The following is an 18301-nucleotide window of genomic DNA, read 5'->3' on the forward strand; positions in this document are numbered from 1 at the left end:
AGATTCAGGTAAAAACAAAGCAGGAATATTCGGCTGGCAATGGAAGCTACTTAATAAAACAAACCAGTGAAAGGAAATCTAGGAAGTGTTGGGATATTGAATTCTGGCCTATTAGGTTCCACGGATAGATGCTCACGCTTCTCCAAGACTCCAGGGCATGGCCGCGTCCCTGGGTATGCACATACTCACCCGGCATCACTCCTTTGATATCATTCTCAGGATTCATGCGGTTTTTCTGCGTGAAGTGCAGGATCAACTTCTTTGCTGGCTCAAACTGCTGTGTGGCCATTAGCCACCGGAGGGACTCTGGGAAAATACTTCAAAGATACAATGCCTGTTAGTGAGATTTTTCAAGTTCCTGTGGTGCTCAAAATACAAAGGGCAAGATTGAGCTTTCAGACTATGAGCTTCCTGGGCAGTGACAGGGTCTCATTCTATATTTGGTATCATGGTTTCTGATAAGTTGCATGTGATTACTAATTTTCTTCAATAGATAAAAAGATGGTGGGCACCCACCTTCCCATCCCTGAGAAACTTTTATTTATGTGGGTTATATCTATTGATAGTAACCCTATTTGAAATTAAAATATATAAGTAGTATATCTTCCCTCAATCTTTTCTTCTTTACCATAGATACCACCAGATGCTTCAACCGATCCTCCATTGTCATGGCTTCCAATCCCTTTATCCCCCTCTAGATGCCCCCCTCCCTGCAACTTGCCAAAGCAATTCCTAAAATTGGGGACCTATAACTGAATGCAACACTCCAGGTGTGGTATCACCAGGGCTGGGTATAACAGGATTATCACTTCCATTCCTCTTCTACCTATGCTCTAATTAAGGCAGGCTATGATTAGACTAACTTTTTTGGGTTGCTCTGTTGCATATGGACTCATATGGAGCTTGTAATCCATTAACATCCTTCTTTGTTGTTTTATCTCCCCCATTTTGTGATACTGAAATTGATTTTTTGAGTCTGTGTGGGACCTTACACTTTTTTCTTTTACATTTCAATCCACTTTTCCTTTCCAAATATACATATTTGACATGCATGTATTTAAAAACATACACACGCATGTGCACCCCATTCATGGTAAAGGAGAATGAACCTTGGACACAAAAGCCTGGATGCTAGTCCTGGCTTTGCATGATCTTGGACACTCTTTCCTCTTTAATATAATTAGTAGAGAAAGTTTAGACTAGAAAATTTCTTAATTCCATTCCAATTCTACCAGTCTAAGATCCTGTGACTCATGGAAGCTTAGAAGTTCAGACTCTCACAGACCTACTTAGTGTTGCCCTGTTCCCAATCCACGAAGGAAGGAAGAAAAGAAACATTTATTAAATGCCTACTATATACCAGACAGTATGCTAAGTGCACACTATTTCATTTGATCCTCATGACAACCCTGGAAGGCATGTGTTATTTTTATCTCCACTTATAGTTGAAGAAACTGAGGTGGACAGAGTTAAGTGACTTGCCCAGAGTCACCACAGCTAGGGAGTGTCTGAATCTGGATTTGAATTTAGGCCTTCCTGACTCCAGGTCCAAAGCTCGATCCACTGAGCCACCTATAAAATGCACTTTCATCAGGGGCAGGGAACTCATTACCGTATAAGAGACCTCATTCCATTTCTGAACAGCAACTTACAGAGATTGCTCCTAATACTGAACTGGAATCTGCTTCCCTGTAGTTTTTATTCAATGGCCTTTCTTCTGTCTTCTGTAGCCAAATGGAATTAAGTCTAATGCCTCTTCCCTGTGATAGGCCTTCAAATAACTGAAGACAGTTATTCTTCCCAGGTGAATCCTCTCCAGTCTAACTATGCCCATTTCCTTCCAAAGATGTTCACATGGCATGATTTTGCATCCTCTCCTTGTGCAGGTCGTCCTCCTTTGGAGATAACCTGGATGACTGATCAGTGAGATCACTTTTCCTATTCCTAAGCACCATAGAGCCCACTTGACCGTACACCTTGGGGCTTTACCATTGTTCTCTGGATCTTCCCACAAAGTCACTTCGACTCTGAAAATCACACTTTGTCAGCACCCCCTACCCTTGGGGCCCCTTCCTCCTTCAGATTGGAGAGGGTTGAAGGCAGAATCTTCCCCTATCCTCCACTTAACGAAGCACCCAGGGGAGCCATCTCATAATCTCCCACTTGGTTTCACTCCTCTGTATCCCCACATTGGGTACCACACCCCCTCCCTTTCAGCTTTTTAAAAAATGTGTTGTCTTCTGCTATCAGATTGTGAGTTCTTTGATGAAAGGGACTATCTTTTGCCTTTCTTTATATCCCTAAGGCTTAGCGCAGTACCTGGAACACAGCAGGCACTTAATAAATGTTTATTAACTATGATGCAGCCTAAGATCAGATTAGTTTTTTTGGGGTAGCCATGTCATAATGTTGACTCTGGATAAACTTGCATTCTACCAAAGCCCTTTGATGTTTTGTTTTGTTTTATTTTTCCATAGGAATTAATATCAAGTAATAGTTCTCTAGGGAGAGATAGGTGGCACAGTGGACACAGCACTGGCCCTGGAATCAGGAGGACTTGAGTTCAAATTCAAACTCAGATATTTTCTAGCAGTGTGACCCTGGGCAAGTCACTTAACCCCATTTGCCTCAGTTTCCTCATCTGTAAAATGAAGCAGAGAAGGAAATGGCAAACCACTTGTGGTAAAAAATATGAAAGTTTTTTAACAGTCAGTTAGGATAACTGAAAGACGCCAGTTTTTTGAAGGACCACCCTTTTGGGGAGGAGACCAATGGCATGAGCTACGCATGCCAGTGCGCCTGCTGCGCATGTCAGACTGCCTGCTATGCACTCAACTTCCGGGGTGTGAGCTGAAAAGGCAAGGAGAGAACGGAAGTGGGGGCTTTTTTCCTGCTCTGCTGGTCTCCTGACTGCACTGCACAGGCTGATGCTGATGAGAGTTCGACTGGGCCCGGCTAGCGGTTAGCAGCAGCACGTGCTTGACACAGTCTCTCTCTCCCCAAAGGTGGCCTTCGGTTTTGGTGAGTTTTTATAAGGAATATAGACTAAGCTTAGACTTAAGACGATTTGTATTGTGTTTCTACTTTCCTATCCTTCTAATCAACATCACCTTGTGACTACCATAACAATAAAAGGTCTATCTAAAAAACCAAAAGCTTCTTCCATTTACTAATCTGGGAGATAAATTAAGGGAAAGGTTAAGTAGGGGAGATTTATGATCTAATATCCAATTTTAAATCCCACACACTCCAGTATCTTTGCCAAGAAAACCCCAAATGGGGTCATAGAGAGTCCAATATGACTGAAAAAAATGACTCAACAACTACAAAATGTTATAATGTTGGCTTTGGATAAACTTTCACTCTACCAAACTCCCCATACGTCTTTTTAATAGGAATTAATATCATTAAGTAATAGCTCCCTAATTCTATACTTGTGTAACTGATTTCTAAACCTAAATAAAAACCTTTACCTTTATCCCTATTAAAATTTATCTTATATGGTGTCACCTGTTCTTTCAGCTGGCTGAGATCTTTTTGGATCCTAATCCTGTCATCCAGCATGTGAAATATCTTTGACAGCTAAGTTTCATGTCATCTGAAAAATTTGATAAGGATGCTGTCTGTGTCTCCATCCAAGCTATGATAAAAAAAAATACAGACCAGAGTAAGGTTGAGGACAGATCCCTGTGACTTATCACGGGACTCTTCCTCCAGGTCAACATGCAATTATCAGCTCTTTGGGGCCAGACGTTCAACTAGCTCTGTATCAACATAACTGCACTACTTTCCAGGTCCCATTCCTCCATCTTGTTTGTGTGGCTATCCTAACAGACTCTGAGATAGCTGAAACCCAGCTATCTCACACCTATAGCATTTTCCTGACATGGGTTGAGCAGGTCATAGACAGAGAACTGGAAGGGAGGCCATTGAATCCAACTGTCTCATTTTATAGACAAGAAAATTGCATGGAGAAGTTAAATGACCTGTCCAGAGTCACACAGCTCATCATGAATATGACATGGGATTTGGACCCAAGTCTTCCTAACTCCAAATTCAGTATACTGAACTCTATACCATGCTTTCTCTCAGTAGTGAGGAGAGAGAAGAGGAAGGAAGCTTGGACTAAATGATCTCTCACACTCAAGGATTCTGTAACTCACTGAATCACAGAATCTCAACATTGGAAAGAACTGCCAAGCCTTGCCTTGTACCCAAAACATGAATTCTTTTTATGACATTCTCTATGTCATTTCTGTTTTTTGTTTTGTTTTCTATGTGGCAATGAAGGTTAAGTGACTTGCCCAGGGTCACACAGCTAGTAAGTGTCAAGTGTCTGAGGCTGGATTTAAACTCAGGTCCTCCTGAATCCAGGGCAGGTGCTTTATCCACTGCGCCACCTAGTTGCCTCCTTTTTATGACATTCTGCCCCCAAAAAGGGGGCAGGGTCTGGTAATTCTAACAGATTTCAAAAGCATGGATGCATAGCATTTAAAGGTATATTACTATCAGAGTGTTAATCCACAGCATGATTAATTCAAGAAGTGTGGTATGATGGAAAGAATGCTGAATTTAGTGTCAGGAAACATGCTGGGTCTGAAATAGGTTGTATGTACATTGACAAGTCCCTTTACCTTTCTAAGCTTCAGTTTCCTTATCTGTTAAATGGAAATAATGTTTATAATACCTGGTGGGCCTCACTGTATGTCCTCTGTGAGGAAAACACCTTGTAAATCTTAAAGTAGTAGAAGAGTTTGCATTGTTATTATTATTAGCAACACTCTTGGCATGTGAAAATCTGGGGAAAGAAGGGAACATCACCATTTCTAAAATCAATTGGAAGACTTCTTTCCAAAAGATTTATTGAGCAGAAAAAAAATTCCATAGAGTGGCATGGTATTGGACAGTTATGATTCTTGATGCAGAGAAAAGAGAGACATCTTAAAAACCCAAACCAGTCACTTGGGAAGATTTTCTCAACTTGGCACAGGGTGATGCTTCCTTCCCCCATACAGATTCTCTTAACATGACTACATTCTGTTGTTAAAATTCCAGTAGCCTAATGGAATGCTAGCGTCTCGTGTTGCCAAGCTCTGGAAAAGAACAGTAGTCCACAGTTGGGGTAGTTTTATACTGTAGGCTATAGCTGCTAAATGGTTAGTCTCAATTATAACCATACTCAAGTTGTGTTATATATTTTTTCTTTCTTTCCTTCCTTCCTTCCTTGGCAATTGGGGTTAAGTGACTTTGCCCAGGGTTACACATCTGGTAAATGTCTGAGGCTGGATTCAAACTCAGGTGCTCCTGAGTCCAGGGCCAGTGCTCTATCCACTGCACCACCTAGCTGCCCCTGTGTTATATTCTTGATAACGAGAAGGAACCAAGAAACAGGGACATGATTTTAACTTGGGACACGGGTGTCTACATTCAACAAGGGGAGAGAGCGCTGAACTGTGAGCCAGAAAATCTGGGTTCAAATCCCAGCTGAGTTGTTTACTACTTGTGTGAAAGCTGGGATTCTGGGCTTCAGCTTCCTCGTGTGTCAAATGAGGGGGTTGGAAAGGACCATACCTATGGTCTATTTTTGTTTCAGATTCTACAATGCAAATAAGATAGCATGTAAAAACAAAAGGCCACTTTGCTATATAAAATGCCATATAGGCACTAGCAATTAAAATCATCAGCCTAAGGCTTGACTGTAGACAGTGCTACATGACTGTTCTCCGTCCCTCTCTCTGGGTTAGCAAACACAAAGTATGAGTAACCTCTTCATCTCACCCAAGAATCCTGACAAAAACAATGAGTTCATCACCAGTCCTTGAGAAGTGGAAAAAGTAAGAGAAAAGTAATGGAACACTTTCTGGCAAATTTCTTCTCCTTCCTCAAGTAGTCCCTAAAGAGCTGCAGAAGATGGAGAAGAGGTTTAAAGAAATCTCCTTCATTTGGTTACAACTTTGGCATCCACACTGTGCCAGCCTTCTTCTGTCTTCAAGATTAACATTCCCTTTAACCAGCTGCAAAATGGTCACTAAGCTCCCTGTTGTCCAGCGGTTGGATGACCCACGCCATCTGAATCATCGAGCTTCACTCACTGTATTGTGGATCCTCTCTTTGTGGACTCCATGCGGATCATGGTGTTCTTGCAGCTGGTAATTATCTTTCTGTATTACTACCCTCTGTGGTATTTAAGCCTCCTGTATAACTGGAAGCAATCAGTGAACTTCTGGCCTTAAAGTAATCTCAGGATGCTTGAGATTGTGATGATATGCCACAGGGCCACATTATACAGCCTTAATGAAATCTCTCCTGATAGGTTCATAATGCAATACAGTAGGTAAATTAAAAAGCAGGCCTGGAGTCTGAGAACATGAATGGAATCAGGAGACACAAAAGAGGAAAAGAATCTAATCCCTCTTTTACATGATAGCTTTTAAAATAAAGATAGCCCCTTTAGGGGAAGGGGGGAAGAAGGGTAGAAGGGTCCAGACTTGTGATTTCATTCATGCATGGAGCTCCCAAGGAGGATCACACTGCACCAAAGCAGATCATTGATTAGTAACTTGTAGTGTCATATAGTTTCTTGGGGACACTGAGAAGGTAAGTGACTTTCCTAGGGTCACACAGCCAGTATGTGTCGGTCAGGACTTGAACCCAGGTCTTCTTGGTTTCAAGGCCAACTAGCCTTTACTTCACTGTGTCATGCTGTCCTGTTGAAGATTGCCTTCCATATTAGGTGCTTAATGAATCCTTGTTTGATGGATGGATCTTCTAAGGTCACACAGGTAGGGATGGGATTTAAATCCAATATTTTTGGACTCCAAATCAAGCATTTTTTCCATAGCGCTACTATTCGGGTCTTGTGCAATTAATTAATTGAACATAAATGAAGAGATTATATTTATGCTTATTAAATCTCAAGGGTTCTTAACCTGGGGTCCATGGATGGATTTCAGGAGCTTCATACACTTAGAGAAGAGAAAACTCTCATTGAAATATAGCATTTCCTTCAATTATTTATAAACACTATTCTGAGAAGGGGTACTTAGGCTTAACCAGACTGACAAAAGGTCAATGACTTGCTGAAATTCTTTGGGGGAATGACTGTGGGGGGAGGAAGGAGGAAAGGGGAAGGAGAAATCCTGATTTTTCTCATCCAGTGTAATAGCTCTTTCCTAGCACACTTTGATCTATTTAATACCAATAGCTAACATTTAAATAGAACTTACTATGTTCCAGGTACTACACTAAGCACATTACAATTATTATCTCTTTTGATCCTTACAACCAGCCCGAGAGTTGGGTGCTATTATTATCCCCATTTTACAGATGAGGAAACTGAGGCAAACGGAAGTTAAGTGACTTGCCCAGTTCCATATCTTTTGTTTGTTTGTTTTTTGTTTGTTTGTTTGTTTGTTTTTAGTGAGGCAATTGGGGTTAAGTGACTTGCCCAGGGTCACACAGCTAGTAAGTGTTAAGTGTCTGAGGCCGGATTTGAACTCAGGTATTCCTGAATCCAGGGCCGGTGCTTTATCCACTGAGCCACCTAGCTGCCCCCATCATTTCTTTTAATACAGTAATATTCCACTAATTCGTGTACCATAGTATGTTCAGCCATTCTCCCAACGGATGAAAACCCTTTGTTTTCATTTCTTTGTATCTACAAATATTTTTGTACAGCTGAGTCCTCTCCCCCCCCTTTTCAATCACTTTTCAGTAGAGGCCTAGTCTTGCTATTGCTGGGTCAAAGTACAAGTAGGTTCAGTTTAGTGACTTTTGGGGCAAAGAACATGGGGTTTGGAGTCACAACAGTCGGGTTTAAATTTAAGCTCTGGTACTTATCAGCTATGTCGCTGGACAAGTCAGTTAACTTCTCTGTTCCTCTGTTTACTCATTTGTAAAATGCTAATCATAGTGCCTGAATGACCCACTGCAGAATTATTGTGAGGATCATACAGGACAGTGCATGTAAAATGCTTTGGCCAACATTAAGTCCTATAAAATGTCAGCTTTCATGACTATTAAGCCCATTTGGCTTTTTAGCAGTCACTGCTCCTTCCGCCCCCCTTTTTGGTGCTCACAAATAGCTTTGTTTAATAATCCATTCAATCTAATTTTGTTAAGTATTTAAATATTCAATTTTTTGAATTCCATCTCCTTTTGAAAATCAGTATAGCTGATTACACACAGTAGTCCAGCTATCTTTCCTACAAGGTTGTTTTTTTTTAAAGTACTTGGGGTATAATTAATATGAGCCAAAAAACTTGAACTCATCTAGAATAAATAGCAGCAACAGCTGGCTGGTGCAGTGGATAGAGTGCTGGGCCTAGATTCAGGAAGGCTCGTCTTCCTGAGTTCAAATCTGGCCCCAACACTTACTAGCTGTGTGCCCCTGGGCAAGTCACTTAACCCTCTTTGCCTCAGTTTCCTCATCTGTCAAATGAGCTAGAGAAGGAAATAGCAAACTATTCCTGTTATCTTTGCCAAGAAAACCCCAAATGGGGTCCCAGAGAGTTGGACATGGCTGAAATGTGTGAACAACAAAAGTATAAATAGCTAGGTGCTTTCTCTTTTCTCACTTGTCCAAAGGCATCTAGGTGGTATAGTGGAGTCAGGAAGACCTGAGTTCAAATCCTTTGTTAGATATTAATGGCTACGTGACACTGGGCAAGTCACTTAACTCTCCCAGTCAGTGTAAAAAGGGATAACAACAGCTTCTATTTCACAGGTTGTTGTGAGGATCAAAGGGGTTAACATATAAAGCACTTTAAAAACCTTAAAGTGTTCTACAAATACTAGCTATTATTATTAGCATTATCATACAGATCATGTTAATTCTACTTTTTCAATCTTAAAATCATTCTTCTGGGGCAGCCAGATGGCGCAGTGGATAGAGCACCGGCCCTGGAGTCAGGAGTACCTGAGTTCAAATCCAGCCTCAGGCACTTAACACTTACTAGCTGTGTGACCCTGGGCAAGTCACTTAACCCCAATTGCCTCACTAAAAAAACCAAACCAAACCAAACCAAAACAAAAATCATTCTTCTGAACAAAATCAGTGAATTAATAAGCATTAAGTGCCTACTATGTGCCATCTATGTACTATCTCAACTCAAACTTACTAGCTGTATGACCCTAGGCAAGTCACTTAACCCCAATTGTCTCAAACACCCAGGACCATCTCTAGTCATCCTGATGTATATCTTGCCACTGGACCCATATAGCTCTGGAGGAGAGAGTGAAGCTGGTGGCTTTGCACAGCCCTCTTTCACTTAAATCCAATTCAGTGCAATTCATGACATCATCTCGATGTCATGGTCCTCTTTGAGAATGAAGTACAAACCACAACAACTATGTACCAGGTACTAGGCCAAGTGCTGGGGACACAAAGGCAAAACGTGGTCCCTGCTCTCAGGGAGCTCCCATTCAAATGGGAAGAACAAGAGGCTTGGCAGAGAAGACCGAAGCAAAATCTGGCCGGATCCCAGATTTGGACCTGGGCTGAACTGAGTAGCTTCTTCTCTTGGCTATCTGTTATCTCTGCAACATCTTTAAACCACAGCCCTCTCTTTTCCTTGTGCTCATTCAAAAGAGTTACATTTTTTTAAAAAGGCTTCTTTGTCACCCTTTGTATTTTTCACAATCAACATTCTGACAAGTTTCACAGAGGTCTGTGACACTCTTTTATAAAGTTCCTTGTTTACGTGCCTCTCCTTATTGTCCTTTGGATGCATTTTTTTTTTTTGGAGCTGTGCCCAATAGAGAATTTCCAGGGAAGTCACAATTTCTTTAGATACCTAACCCTATTCCTTCCCATAAGGATTCCTCCTTCTCCTCTTCATTGTTATGCTCTTCAGTTTAGAGCTATGTGAAGCCTTAGACATTAGCCAGTGTGTTTATAGCTTTGTTTTAGTTGTAGCCTTATTTAGTATAAGCCTTAGTTTATAGCCTTGTATATGGTTATCTTGCCTTACTTTATAGATGTTAAAACTGAGGCCCAGGAAGGTTGTGACTTCTCCAAAGTCAGACTCATAGGAAACCTTCAACTAAGTCAGCATGGAAGTGAGGAAAAGATGTCCCATTTGGAATCCAAGGATCCAAGTTCTTAATCTTGGGAAAGTCAATCTCATTTTATTTTAATTTTTAATTTTTCTCAATTATATGTAAAGATATTTTTGAGTATCAAATTTTTCTCCCACCCTTCCTTTCCTCCCCTCTCTGGAGGCCAGCACGCAATTTGATATAGGTTATACATTACTATCATGTTAAACATGTTTCCACATTAAACAGAACCAAAGGGGGGGGGAAGCAAGAAAGAATAAACAAGGACAATAACAAAAAAGCAACAACAAAAGTGAAAATAGTATATGATTCAGTCTGAATTCTGACTCCATGGTTCTTTTTCTGGATGTGGAGAGCTTTTCCCACCATAAGTCTTTTTGGCATTGTCTTGGTTCATTGTATTGCTGAGAAGAGTTAAGTCTATCACAATTGATCATCACAAAATGTTATTGATACTGGAAAGTCACTTAATCTCAATGAGTCTCAGTTTCCTCATCTATAAAAGGTGGGAGTTAGCCTACTTGATGTTTAAGATCCTTTCTAAATGTACAAATATAGGGTTCAACTTAATTAATATATTTATTGATCTACTGACAAGTATTTTTTAAGCACCTACTACATGCCAGGCAAAGCAGATAGAGCACTGGGCTTGGAATCAGAAAGATTCCAGTTCAAATCTACCCTCAGGTAATGACAAATGGTGTGACCCTGTGTAAATCACTTAACCTCTGTCTGTCTCAGTTTCCTCTTGTGTAAAAAGGTGATAATAACAGCATCTACTTTCCAGAGTTGTTGGGAGAATCAAATCAAATAATACTTCAAAAGTGCTAACAGTGCCTGGCACACAATAGATGCTATATTTGCTCATTCCTTTCTTTTTCCCTGCTGTGCTCAAAACCAGGACATAAGTACAAAAATGGAAACTATTTCTATTCAAAGGGGCTTACATTCTAATAGGAGAGACAATTACATATATGAACATATTCAGTATAAATATAAAGCCAATACAAATCTATGCACAGTTTTCAGTGGTGTCCAACTCTTCATGACCCCACTTGGGGTTTTCTTGGCAAAGATCCTGGAGTAGTTTGCCATTTTCTTCTCCAGCTCATCTTACAAATGAGGAAATGGAGGCAAACAGGGTTAAGTGACTTGCCCAGGGTCACACCACTAGTGAGTGTCTGAGGTCAGATTTGAACTCAGGAAGATGAGTCTTGCTGACTCCAGGCCCAGCACTCCACCTACTACACCACCTAGCTGCCCTATACAAAGCAGTTGAATACAGAGTAGTTTTGGGGGAAGGGCACCAGCAGATGAGAGGAATTAGGAAAGGCTTCAGAGAGGGTCTCTGAGGCAGAAGTATGGAGAGAAGGTATCTGGGGATGGCCACTAGAGAGTCATGTAGATGAAGTGTTATGTGATAAACAGTGAGAAGACTAGATTGGCTGGATGAGAGGACAAGAAGGGCCAATGAGGCTGGAAAGAATTTGATTTGGGGGATTGATGCCTCCCAAGCCATCTTCTTCTCTCTTAGAGTCTCAAGCCACAGGATCTTATCTGTCACTTGTTTTGTGTGTTTTTGGAAATCCAGTCTTATCCTATTATAACTTTGACAAGGTAATCTCTGACGTCCCTTCCAACTTAAGGGTCTAGTGATCTGGCTGCTTTCCTAAGGTGTAGGGTACAATCTGACTATGACAGTTGGGATTGTTTTGTAATTTGTTGTTACTGCTGTTGGTTTTTTCTAAGAGAACCAATGACATCATGGGGTGATGTCTGGAGCCTTGTTGAATGGGATTTAAGTGAGGCAGAGCTGCACAAAATTGTCAGCCTCATTCTCGATTCCTGAGTCACTGAAATCTAGTGGCAGTGGTGGCCAGGGATGAGGTGGATGATCCTGGCGTCTTTGACATCTGCCCAAGTTTTGTGCACTCCACAGCTCCTGCTTCAGCTGCCTTTGTGGCCATTGGAACAAATCATTCCTACCTGCCCATTCTTCTGGAGGATGTCTTCAAATGCTTGGGGTAGACACCCCCCTAACTCACCAACACGTATGAGGTCTGTTGGTTGCCCTCAACCTGGTTTAACCTGCCTGCCAAGGTGAACTTGCCATAGCTTCTTGGAGCTGCTGGCAGGAGTTGGGTGCCAGGGTTGACACCAAAGGTGGACGAGCAGCCTCCAAAAGGGCTCAGCAAGTCCTCACAGCAGAGATTCTGGTCCTCCCTGAACACTCCATACTCAATGCCTGGCACACAGTAAATGCTTAATAAGTACTTGTTGACTAACTGGTTCTAGTCGTTGGCGATTTCGAACTCTAAGATGACACAGTCACTTTCTTCTAGGGTTTCTATGGCTTCCACTTCACCAACCAATTCCTCATTATTGGTCGAAATTAGATTCAGAGGAGTAGCTCTCCTCATTGTTTCTCCTAACTTTTGAAAGATGAAATTTATCAACAAGTCAAGAATTAATCAAATACTCTGCTTCTAGCAGATATCAAGGCAGCTCAAATCTTCCATCACTACTATATTTGGTCACTTTGCCAGCTCTGAGATCTTTATCATCCATAACTTTCATCCACCCCAATAGTCTATAGGACGCTATTTCAATGACATTATTTATTTTTCTTTCTTTTTATATCTATCCCAATGCCCTCCACTGTGCATCTAGTCTCTTGTTTATAGATTTCCACATGTCTATTTCCTTGCTATAAGGGCCAGTTTGCTTTCTCCATCTCTCAGTTCTGTTGCTTATGAAGAAGACACAATGTTCCATTGCCATATTCCTATTGCTAGTCTTATCCCACTACATCTCTATGATACTTAGGGGGTGGTTCTTTCCTCTGCCCCCTACGTTGTAATTCTCCTCCTGAAGGAAATGAAGTTGATGTCAGAGGTAAAAATAAAATGAATATTCATCTGTCTCTTGGTGTATTTAACCATCCTCAGCCCACCGTAGTCCCCAGGGCTTAGCACAGTGCCTAGAACATTTTGTTATTTTTGTTGAGTGGTTTTTCAGTCATGTCTGACTCCTTGTGACCCCATTTGGGGTTTTCTTGGCAGAATTACTGGTGATTTGTCCGGCTCATTTTATAGATGAGGAAACTGAGGCAAATGTAGTTAAGTGACTTGCCCAAGGTCACACAGCTAGTGTCTGAGGTTAGATTTGACTTAGTAGGTGCTTAGTAAATGATTGTTGATTGACTACTTCTATAGAAGTCTGGGGGTAGAGTCAAACAAGAGCAACCATAGCGCAATATTGGGGAGAGGGATGTTTTGTTCTCTTTGTCTCTAAATATCAGGGAGAGCAGGGATATTAGATATTAGAGCAGCAGAATATACAATCTGGACTTTAGGTTGGGCAAAATGCAGAAAGAAAAAAAGTATTTGAAAGTTGAATTGCAAGAATCAGCTGAATAAGGTTAAATTCATCTTGATAAAATCTACTTTTTATCAGACTAACATAGCTAATGATGGGATAGCTAGGTGGTACAGTGGATGGATTCATCTTCCTGAGTTCTAATCTGACCTCAGACTCTTACTAGCTATGTGACCATGGGCAAGTCACTTAACCCCGTTTGTCTCTATTTCCTCATCTGTAAAATGAGCTGGAAAAGGAAATGGCAAACCACTCCAGGATCTTTGCCAAGAAAACCTCAAATGGGGACACGAAGAGTCAGTCATGACTGATCAACCCAAGCTAATGACAGGTCACTTGTCCAGTGGCAGAGAAGGAACTAATCAGTCCTCTCTGCTTGGCCTGAGGCAGTGTTTGGCTAACCAGGTCATATAAGACATCCATCCAGCTGTTTACTACTGGGGGGATTGAGGGTGCCTTTCAGGCCAGCCCTTATTAAAGCCTCCACATGCCTCTGTGCCACCAAAGTCTGATGGGAAGTGCCATTCTGATTTATTGTTTTGTTTGTTGAGAATTTCAAATAAGTTGTGTGAATAGCTATTTGTCTGACAGATTGGAGACACCCTGGGAAGATAGCACATGGAATGCTGTGTGCCCTGCACACACCATGCACTAAATAATTATTCATGAATAATTCCAGATTAAATCTACACACACCCATATTCTGTCAGTACCAGGTTTCTTAACCTGGATTCTGTGCACTTAAGTTTTTTTTTTTTAATGTATTTCTATATAATTGGTTGCCTTGGTAATTCTATGTATTTAGTTGCATTTTTCTGAGGAGGGATCCGTGGGCCTCATTAGACTGACAGAGGGGTCCATAACACAAAAAGGGTGAAGAAGCCCTGTTTTAATGGGAACATACACTGTAGATACTTTTAATAGGTCTCTGGGTTTTCTTGCCTTTTCTTGCACTGAACCAAGTGCATCAGGATGGAGTGCTTGTGTATGGGAAATTTACCCAGTTTATCACATAGAGCTTCTAGTAGAATGTAAACTCCTTGAGGTAGGGCCTGCTTTTCCTTTTGTTTTCCCATTTCCAGTGGCTTTTAATAATAATATTAATCATTATGATGATGATAGCATTAAAAAAACACTTTTACAGTGGATAGAGCACCGGCTCTGGAGTCAGGAGTACCTGAGTTCAAATCTGGCCTCAGACGCTTAACACTTACTAGCTGTGTGACCCTGGGCAAGTCACTTAACCCCAACTGACTCACTAAAAAAACACCCAAAACCCAAAAAAACAACAACCACTTTTAAGATTTTCAAAGAGCTTTAAAAATATCAACTCTTCGAGGCAGCTAGGTGGTGCAGTGGATAGAGTACTGGCTCTGGAGTCAGGAGGTCTTGAGTTCAAATCCAGCCTGAGACACTAGACACTTACTAGCTGTGTGACCCTGGGCAAGTCACTTAACCCCGATTGCCTCACCCCGCCCCACCCCCCAAAATCAACTCCTTTGATCCTCATAATAAGCCTGTGAGGTAGATGCTATTATTATCATCCCCATTTTACAGGTGAGGAATCTAATCCTTCAAAAGGTTAATTGATCTGTCCAGGCTCACACAGCTAGTAGGGGTCTGAAGGAGGATTCAAATGCAGGCCTTCTTCAATTCAAAGTCCAACACTATCCACTACGTCACCTAGGTGCCTGAGCACAAGCTTGATAAATGCTCGTTGGGTTTGACTGGATTCCCTTGTATCATCTCTGTTTTAATGGAACTGCACCATCTTTTCCCCCAGGCAGAGAAATGGCCTTGAGACTTCTCTTAGGATAGTTGTAGAGCTGTCAGGCAAGGTGGTGCTTGCTTGTAGTCCTTGCTACCAGGGGGGCTGAGGCCACTAGGTCCCCTGAGTTTTGAAGTTTTGAGGTGCAGCGGGCTAAGTCGATCAAGCATCGGCATTAAGTTCAGCACTGATGTGGAAGGAGGCGGGGATGGACTGAAGGTCTCCAGGTAGTCTAAGGAAAGAAGACCCTGCCCAGGTAAAAAATGTAGCAGCTTCAATCTCCTGTGCTGAGAAAAGTGATAGCTGGCCTGTGAGTAGCCCCTGCACTTCAAGTCTGGGTGAGATAGGAGACCCAGTCTTAAAAAATATTCAACAACTATTGAAGAGCATGGATATAAGAGATAATAGTGAAGTTGGTTTTATATATTTCTACTGTGAAAATTCCAGTGGGTACCTGGAAATTCTTTTCTTCATGAGGCTGAAATACATTTATTCTTCTCATGGCTCGAGAGACAAAGCTATGCCTCAGCTGCTGTGTTCCAACTCCTTTTGCCAATATATGGGGCTACCTTCTCTCCAGGACGGGGAGGGGGAGAGGCAGCTAGGTGGTGCAGTGGATAGAGCACCAACCCGAGAGTCAGGAGGACCTGAATTCAAATCTGAACTGAGATTATTACTAGTTGTGTGACCCTGGGCAAGTCACTTCATTCCATTTGCCTCAGTTTCCTCATCTGTCAAATGAGCTGGAAAAGGAAATGGCAAACCATTCCAGGATCTTTTCAAACAGTCGAACATGACTGGACTGAAATAATTGAACAACACCACCTACTCTGTAACTTATGACTTTTAAGACTTCTCTAGAGAAGTGATATCAAACTCAAATCAAAATGGGGCCATGAATTTGTAAATAAAGATCCCTTTGGACCACATATTGACTCAGAAAACCACATATTAACACTTTCTATATTCTATTGCATTTTTATTCATTTTGTTAAAATTGCCTCAATTACATTTTTTTTTGAGGGGCAATGGGGGTTAAGTGACTTGCCCAGAGTCACACAGCTAGTAAGTATCAAGTGTCTGAGGCCAGATTTGAACTCAGATACTCCTGAGTCCAGGGCCAGTGCTTTATCCACTGCGCCACCTAGCTGCCCCCTCAATTACATTTTAATCTGGAGTTCTGTAGCTGCTAGGGCCCTGTGTTTGATTGTGCTGTCAAGAGCACTGAGAAGTTAAGGGACTTACCCAGAGTCACAGAGTCAGTATATGTTGGAGGAAGGTCTTGAACCCAGGTCTTCCTGTCATTGAGGCCAGCTCTCCATCCCCTATGACAAGCTACCTCTCATCATATATGTTCAAAATGGTAATACCTCACTTATCTTGTTGTTTAGTCCCATTTGACTCTTCATAAGCCCATTTGGAGTTTTCCTGGCAAAGATACTGGAGTGGTTTGCCATTTCCTTCTCCAGCTCATCTTACAGTTAAGGAAATGAAGGTGAACATGGTTAAATGACTTGTTCAGGGTCACAAAACTAGTAAGAGTCTGAGGCCAGATTTGAATTCAGGAAGACTAGTCTTCCTAACTCCAGGCCCAGCACTCCATAAACTGTGCCACCTAGTTGCCTAATGTATATGTAGTAGCTACTTTATACATTCTTATATTGGAATTTGATAGGACTCCCTTGAATGGTCTATATTCTAGAATAAATTTATCCTTTCTCTCAGGCAGAGAAGGAGTCAGGAGACCTTCCTTCACATTATCTTGGATCAGGTTGGTACCTAGTCTACTGTGGCCAATTACTGAATTGTGTCCAATTATCACATGCCAGGGATTCTTCACCATTTTTTGCATCACAGGCCTTTTTAGAAGTCTGATGAAATCTCTGGATCCCTTCTCAGAATAATATTTTTAAATGCATAAAAAGGATTACAAAGGCAGCCAATTATATTGAAATACAGTTATCAAAATATAGGAAAAAAGTTCATACACCCCATGTCAAGAACACCTACTGTATGTACAAATATACCCACCCACAATAACAAAACCCTACTTAAGAATTTAGAAGCTTCAGTGTAATGTTATTTTATCCATCATACATCACGTTACTAGAATGTCATATAGGGTAGCTAGGTGGCGAAGTGGATAGATTGCCAGGCCTGAAGCCAGGAAAACCTGAGTTCAAATGTAGCCTTAGACACTGACTAGCTGTGTGTCTCTGGGCAAGTCACTTAACCCTGTTTGCCTCAGTTTCCTCATCTGGAAAATGAGCTGGAGAAGGAAATGACAAACCACTCCAGGATCTTTGCCAAGAAAACCCCAAATGGGGTCATGAAGAGTTAGACATGACAGAAACTAATGAACAACAACAACAACATTTGGTCCAATGTTACTCCTATGGAGCTAATTGTGTCCATTCTTGTTACTGCTGCTCTCTACAGAACTAATTGATGTTAGGTGGGGCAACCACACCTGCACTTTGTTTAACCCTAAACCCTAACCCCAAATTTAAGAATTGAGAATTATGTACATATTTTAGAAATACAATAGAAACATTTTAGAAATGCCAGTACAAACCAGGAAAGATTTTTAAAAAGAGGCTTTAGTGTTTAAAGAGCTGAGCTTCAGTTACCTGGACATTCATCTGTGGGGGACACCACATTCCCCAAGATGCCCACAAATGAGGTATGAATATACCCAGTTTGGTGGGCTGTTTCTGCCCTTCTCCCTGTGTCTCCTCACTAGTATCCCTCCCTCCTCTGTTATTCAAAGATGAATGAGGTTCCTAAGAAAAAAAGAACATTTAAATGAAAAAGAAAAGAAAAAAAAAAGATGAATGGGGAACACCTGTATAAGAGTGAGGGGAAATCATCAGCTTTTCAGAATGGGCCCATTTTCCATTTTAATAACCACATTGAGATGTTTCTGACACAAACATCCATCCCTCTGTTTCCTTATACTTCACTTTCTGTCATTTTGTCCAAGTCTCAAAGCCATTTGCAGTAGAGTCTCCAGATCAGAAGCATATTATAATCTTTAAGTGCCACTGAAACCTGGATGTCACCTGATGGAATACTTTAATTATACTAGAGTTACTA

At 41.3% G+C, this 18301-nt stretch overlaps 1 protein-coding gene across 1 annotated transcript in view; it reads right to left on the bottom strand.

Moving 5' to 3' along the window:
* SLC22A23 (solute carrier family 22 member 23) overlaps positions 1 to 18301 on the bottom strand; it is a 270885-nt gene that overhangs the window by 45720 nt on the left and 206864 nt on the right. The window contains exon 5 of the mRNA XM_044003402.1: positions 190 to 317. Within this exon, the coding sequence (XP_043859337.1) occupies positions 190 to 317 (128 nt within the window). The remainder of the gene's footprint in view (positions 1 to 189; positions 318 to 18301) is intronic.

This window comes from Dromiciops gliroides, chromosome 1 (genome assembly GCF_019393635.1).
Source record: "Dromiciops gliroides isolate mDroGli1 chromosome 1, mDroGli1.pri, whole genome shotgun sequence".
NCBI lineage: Eukaryota > Metazoa > Chordata > Mammalia > Microbiotheria > Microbiotheriidae > Dromiciops > Dromiciops gliroides.